This window comes from Procambarus clarkii, chromosome 59 (genome assembly GCF_040958095.1).
Source record: "Procambarus clarkii isolate CNS0578487 chromosome 59, FALCON_Pclarkii_2.0, whole genome shotgun sequence".
Taxonomy (NCBI): domain Eukaryota; kingdom Metazoa; phylum Arthropoda; class Malacostraca; order Decapoda; family Cambaridae; genus Procambarus; species Procambarus clarkii.
Window position 1 is genome coordinate 19,902,408 of NC_091208.1, and position 7,461 is coordinate 19,909,868.

At 43.1% G+C, this 7,461-nt stretch overlaps 1 protein-coding gene across 1 annotated transcript in view; it reads right to left on the reverse strand.

The window, feature by feature from the left end:
- Positions 1–109: 109 nt before the first annotated feature.
- Positions 110–7,461, reverse strand: part of LOC123768131 (TWiK family of potassium channels protein 18) — a 22,730-nt gene continuing 15,378 nt past the window's right edge. The window contains exons 4-6 of the mRNA XM_045758471.2: positions 5,099–5,153; positions 3,820–4,083; positions 110–2,842 (exon numbers count right to left, since the gene is read on the reverse strand). Of these exons, the coding sequence (XP_045614427.1) occupies positions 2,618–2,842; positions 3,820–4,083; positions 5,099–5,153 (544 nt within the window). The 3' untranslated portion in view covers positions 110–2,617. The remainder of the gene's footprint in view (positions 2,843–3,819; positions 4,084–5,098; positions 5,154–7,461) is intronic.

Genomic DNA, 7,461 nt, shown 5'->3' on the forward strand with positions numbered 1-7,461 from the left:
TTTGCTTGTCTATGCAGGATATTATAACCTTAATGCCGTCTCCAGTCTTATCTTGGAGTTCAAGTATGTTTATTGAGATGAGAAAGAAATACATCTCAAAGGGATAGAGTAGCTTAGGCTATCTGGAGTCTATATCTTGGAGTCTTATAGTCTTCTCTTGCTAAATTTTTTAACTAGCCCCTGGTTAAAAGTCTCTATAATCTCTTATCTCTTTTCAAGAAGACCAGACATAATAAATCAGGCAGGAAACACGATAGATTACAGAATAATTAATAAAATCCACAATATAGATAATAGCTATAAGTTTAAAAAGATAAATGTCTGCGCCAGGCAATCCGGGTCGTTGACGAATGCATGGCGGCATTATTGAGACCCAGTGTGTGTAAAATCCAACCCGTCCTCGACTCAAGTCCATTCCATCCAGCGGTCGACCCCACAGACGCATTCATAAATTTTTATATGCTGTTCAAAACAGGAATTTTCTCAAATATAAATTTATATTTTAATATATTAGCATATTGTGCATATATAGGCATAGGATAGGTTAGGTGTTTAGGTTCTGTTGGCGATTATTTGTATTTGTAGTACATGGGTGAAGCATTTATAGCGTTGTGATTCGAACAAAATTTGTCAGTGAAGCACTTGTTCCGGATATGTTCGAACGTCAGCAGTTGTGAGTCGTGTGTAAACCGCTTTTCATTCATAAACAGGGGGTTTGGCGGGTGCATGGAATCACTTTTGGATCTTTGTTTGGAGGACGGGCTGTTGTATTTGTAGTACGTGGGTGAAGCATTTATGGCGTTGTGGTTCGAACAAAAGTCGTCAGTGAAGCACTTGTTCCCGAAGTGTTCGAACGTCATCAGTTGTGAGTCGTGTGTAAATCGTTTTTCATTCATAAACAGGGTGTTTGGCGGGTGCATGGAATCAATTTTGGGTCTTTGTTTGGAGGACGGGCTGCGTGTGTAAACCCTTTTTCATTCATAAACAGGGGGTTTGGCGGGTGCATAGAATGGACTTTGGCCTTTGTTTATGAGTACGGGCTGTAGGCAGAGGTATTCAGACGTCTGTTCAAGGTTGAACCAGGAGTCACAGTCTCATATGTTTGGTGTACATGTCGAAGTAGCATTCTCTAGAAATAGTTGTTTAGCCTGCAAAACCTTCAATATAAAAATCTGTCCATCCGTTTTCTATGCCTCTTAGTAAAGTCAGACACTTGTCAAAGCATTATTATTATTATTATTGTAGAGTACTACACCCTCCTTCATTCTAGTAGAGAATGAGTATTACACCCTCCTTCATCCTTGTAGAGCACTACACGCTCCCTCACTCTACCATTATAGCAATTCTATATATATATTTTTTCCAATTAACGTGGTCACGTGCATCTACCTACCCTATGTAAAGTCTTCAGACATGTTTTCGTTTCATTGCCTTCCAATGGAGACAGACATCCTGATGGCTGTTCTTGTTCCAGTATCTCCCAATAGGGAGCATTCTGATGGGTATTGCCGTTCCAGTGCCTCCTGGTGGATATTAAGATCCCATCACCTAATGGGGATATCCTGATGGATGGTGTAGTTTCAGCCCCTCTCATTAGGGGGGGGAGGTATTCTGATGGGTATTGTCGTTCCAGCACCTCCTGTGGGAATATCCTGATGGGTATTGTCGTTCCAGCACCTCCTGTGGGAATATCCTGATGAGTACCTCAGTTTCAACAGCTCCTGATGGGGGATATTCTGATGGATATTTCTCCCTCGCTTCTGACTACAATTATCCCTCCTGAGGTTAGGCAGTATTCATTAATATGGAATAATATGTAAACAATATCTTGACTGAATATGGAACAAGCATTAATATGTCATCGCCATTGGTATTAGTCAATATCAGTGTCGAAAAAACAGCGATTTGAACATCAGCTTGCATTTAGTCAATACTTATTTTATCAATTATAAAATTCTTGGGCCGAAATACATATAAAGCACTTAACAGTACGATTAAGGTACTTACATAGACGTAAATTATACAAAAATAGTCAATGTATTGCAAAATCTCACTGTAATATGAAGTTTGCACTGTTGCATGGCAGTGTACGAACAGGACAGCACTCGGGTGGTGATCACTTGTAAACTCGCACCAGTAAGGGTACGAAGCTGTCTACACGCAGAATAACTGGGAGGAAATCAGTCTTATATGTATGGAAAATAACACGGAATCTTAACTTTGATGGAGAGTATAAATCCCTGAAGATAGCAGCAGCTACAACTACGTTGATTCTGAGGGGTAACAGCTCATGGATATGTATTCCAAGAATCCCTCATGTTATCGACAATTATCTGACGTCTTTTGACAGTATATCGACTCTGTCGTTTCTATAAAACATCAACGTCTTCTTTTCGACAAAACATCGACGTCGCATGTCAACAAAACACTGACGTCTTCTTTTCAACAAAACATCGATGTCCGCTTTTCAACAAAACATCGAAGTCGTCTTTTCGACATAACATCGACGTCTTCTTTTCAACAAAACATCGAAGTCCTCTTTTCGACAAAACATCGAAGTCCTCTTTTCGACTATCATTTCCAAACGGGTCCAGTTTCTACCTCTGAAGTCATGGCGTCATCCTGCAACTCTCGCCAAACGTATTACCTCCTCTTCAGTGTCCTTCTTCCTCAAGCACCCCAGGTTCCTCCAGAAGGCCTTGAGGTTCTCAATGGTCTCCTCCTGCATGAGGTTGAAGCACATAGCGACGAGGGCGCTCCCCACCAGCAGGTATACGGTACAGATGATCTGTTGGGACTCCACCTCCTCGTCGTTCTGACCGGCTACCGTCCTTCCCGGCACCTGAGAAAAGCAAAAGAAGGACTTCACGTATCTGAAATCATTCATCAGGCTTCTATTATTCACTTTTAGGTTTGAATGATATATTTTATCTATTCAGTACCCACTGATACCCACCATTTTCGAACGTGACTGCCTGTCAGAGAAGCAGGAATAGTATATCTATGCAACCCAGCTAGACTAATTATACTATGATCAAATCTTATTTTGCAATAAACTATATGTAATGTTTGTCGACTTTCTTCTAATGTATATTCTTTAAAACATCAACTATTGCCTATTTTTACCCTATATCTTTTCCTGATTAACACTCAGGCTACTGATGCTACTCCCATTGAATAGTTCAATATATCTGAGTTTAAACTGTTTCCCCGCCCCAGCTCTCCGTGCACCGTCACAGCAGGCAACACATGTTCCAGACAGGTTATATCAACGTTGATTCTGTCACATCAACGTCTAGCTTTGCCCCGAGGTTGGTGAGGACCTGTGTCTATTGCCACGCCAATAGACACAGGTCCTCACTCTCCCCTCAAGTCGTAAGTCGTCTAGATTTCATGCTCTTAAGAGGCTGCTCAAGAACTGTGATTTTCACGATAACTTTGTTCTCCAGTCTTAAAAGTCCGAATGATATTTGGTCTTTGGCCTGTTCTAAAAATAAGGGAACTATTGACACAAACACACAAGCAGGAGAGTAGAACACGAGAGGAGTTGACCAATCCACACACTAGAAAATGAAGGGACGACGACGTTTCGGTCCGTCCTGGACCATTCTCAAGTCACTTGAGTCAATCGACTTGAGAATGGTCCAGGACGGACCGAAACGTCGTCGTCCCTCCATTTTCTAGTGTGTGGATTGGTTAACATACTTCAGCCACGTTATTGTGACACATCGCCTGCAACACAAGAGCTAATTCTCTCTCTCTCTCTCTCTCTCTCTCTCTCTCTCTCTCTCTCTCTCTCTCTCTCTCTCTCTCTCTAACCAGGTCGCCGAAGCCAATGGTGCTGAGGGAGATGTAGGAGAAGTAGCAGGCATCGAGCAGCGTCCAGCGCTCCCACTGCGAGAAGATCAGCCCGCCACACAACACGTAAACACCGATCACCAGCAGGCAGTAGGTAATAGGAATGGTGCGACGGCCTGCTTTCCATCCCTTCTTCACTCCCTGCTGCCAGTCCTCGGGCTCCTGCTGCTGCTCCTGCTGCTGCTCCTCCAGCTGGTGGTCCGCCTGCTGTTGCTGCCGTGGTTTCTGCAGGAAAAGTAATATGGTACTATGATGTTGGTTTTGGTAAAATGTCGAAAGTGATAAAATGTGATAAATTAGTTGTCTATCTGACTGACACACACACACACACACACACACAACCACACACACACGCACACACACACATTTTCTTTATATGACAAAGAGTGCTGGGAAGACGGGACACCACGAGCGTAGCTCTCATCCTGTAACTACACTTAGGTAATTACACACTCACACACTCACACACACACACACACACACACACTCACACACACACACACGCACGCAGACACACACACACACACACACACACACACACACACACACACACACACACACACACACACAGCCAATACACTCATGTAATCACCCAACATATCACATGAAAATAATCTTAACTAAATACACATAATATGATGCCATTAACATGGGCCAGAATTGACAGAACGTGACAGATTACAACATCTGTACCTCTTATCTCCACAACACCGCAATAGTCGGTATTTACCAAACAACTTACGAGCTCCGAAACGCTACGAGGTCGTCCATAACAACTCAACTTTGAGCTGAGGATCACATCGTAGCGCTTCAGAGCTCGTAAACTTTATGAATACCGTCTAAGCCGCCATGATGGAGATAAGAGGAACAGATCAGGTAAGTGAATGCGCAAGTGCTTTGTGAATACCGAGACAGGAGGCCAGATTCACGAAGCAGTGACGCAAGTACTTACGAACCTGTCCATCTTTCATCAAACTTTAACGGCTTTGGTTACATTTATTAAACAGTTTACAAGCATGAAACTTCCCAATCAACTGTTGCTATTGTTATAAACAGCCTCCTGGTGCTTCGGTGCTCATTAACTATTTAATAATTGTAAACAAAGCCGCCAAAGATTTGAGAACAGCTGTACAGGTTCGTAAGTGCTTGCGTAACTGCTTCGTGAATCTGGCCCCAGAGGTGTAAGGGGGGCGGGGAATTCGAAGAGTACCTTGACCTCGTGGGAGGGATTGGCACTCACCGGTCTCAGAGTGCCACTGCCAGAACGATAGTATCCCAACGACCCGACGTCGCACCTGGGTAATTAATACGATAATTATAAATCACAGGAAGAACAGGAAATCATTCTATAAATCAGACGATGTTCTAAATGGATGAATTTAGCCACATCACGTTTTCTTTGCGCCTCCACCCCCTTCCCTGTCGAGAAGCAACAGAAAACGTCAAGTGGTTTGTTTACCTGTCAGTTACATATCATCTTTTATTATGTCAGAGTATACGTATTATACTTCATAATATACTCACTAACATACGTATTATACTTCCAGGATATACTCACTAGCATACATATACTTCCATGATATACTCACTAACATATGTATTACTTTCAGGATATACTCACTAACATATGCATTATTTTCATGATATACTCACTAACATATGTGTTACTTCCATGCTATACTCACTAGCATATGTATTAATTCCAGGATATACTCACTAACATATGTATTATACTTCCATGATATACTCACTAACATATGTATTATACTTCCATGATATACTCACTAATGTACAAATTATACTTAGAAGATATACTAACATACGTATTATTAATTAATTCACTATGTCGGGGGGACAGGTAGCCAGTGTATATATATATACACGTTAGGCTTACATCTAGGTCACCCCAAGATGGAACTACTGACCCCCCCCCCCCGCACAACAATTGCCTAACTTCCAGGGTAAATGGTGTTAGGTGAACAGATGTATTAGGTGATAAAAAACGTGCCCAATAGGTGATATAGGTATTACTGGCGTTTTCTATGCATCGGACTCTATATAGGTAAAATGAGTTGCTAGGGTTTCCCATACATTTCTGGGTTGGCGAAACAGATGCATCTTCTAGGCAGTGGCAAATAAAAGAGTCTCATAACCCCTAGAGTATAGAAGAAACACAGGGGGGATATGCTCCCAACATACGAGATACTGAACGGAAGACACGAGGTGGACAAGGATATCCTCTTTATAATGAAAGTACGTCGACATAGCACGGGCTATGGTGAGCCCGTAAAAAAAAAAAAGGCTAGTGGCTGGGGCATGAAGCGCTAGACCTCACTAGATAGGTATATACAGATAGGAAAGTACGCTTAGATCTCTACAAATAGATACATTTATAGACATACACACGCACGCTGACACTACAAAGACCGCATAAGCAGTATGACAGATGGAATGACAGTTAAACAGGCATACAGACAGGGGCTTAGCATGTGGGCCGCCGTAGCTGGGTGACAGGTGGTTATAATGATATATGGGTGTTGCACCTCTTACTCTTTGGCGCCAAGCCCTTCCCCCGCCCGCCGCCATGGCGGGTATTGATGATATCTGCTGATGTCTGACGCAGGACGCCCAGGGCGGGTGGCCGTGTGTGTGTGTGTGTGTGTGTGTGTGTGTGTGTGTGTGTGTGTGTGTGTGTGTGTGTGTGTGTGTGTGTGTGTGTGTGTGTGTGTGTGTGTGAGTGAAGCCTCGCGAGGTCTCTATAGTCAAGTGATCGGCACACTTTGTAAGCCAGAGAACTTGGGATCGAACCCTGGGCAAGTAGAAGGAACAACTGGGCACCATTCCTTCTCTCCATTCACCCCCTTGTCCACCCGTCAGTAATTACCATCAAATATTATTTCTCGAAAGGCGGAGCTTGAGAGCTAAGGCTCGACCCTATAAATACAGAAATGTGAGTACACACTAATAAGCCTTTCAAGTAGCATTACAATGTACGCCAGACGCCCTCTTGACTATGCAGCCCCGGCATGGAACCCACAGCTGATCAAACAAAACATAAGGAAGAAAACATGCATCAAGACTGGTTCCGGAACCGAGAGTTTTGAGCTACGAGGCAAGACTGACGGAACTGAACCTCTCCACACTGGAGGGAAAAGAGCTAAGACATGATAACGACATACAAGATTATAAGGTTAATTGATCAAGTAAACAAATCCGGAGTCAGAAACGGGCGATTGATTGTACAAATTAACAATTAAATAACTAAAGAAACAAAGAACAACCAACAACGCTGCCGTTCTCTTCAAGTACACGATAAAAATACGCGAATTAAACCTGTTGGCGACGTCAACTGTTCTCACTTCTCTCAGTGCCTTCACCAGGGGGAGTAGGAGCTAGGTGAGGTAGTGAGAGAGAGATAGAGGAAGGGGTGAGAAGAGAATAGGTAGGAATAGGGCATATACAGACCATAGAACAAGCAAGCTGTTTACAATCAGCTGAAAAAAATCGTTAAATTTCGTCAAATATGACCTAATTGCCTCTCCCAACCCTAACACCCTTCCACCCCCCCCCCATCGCCCCCTTCCCTTCCCCCCCCCCCCCCAT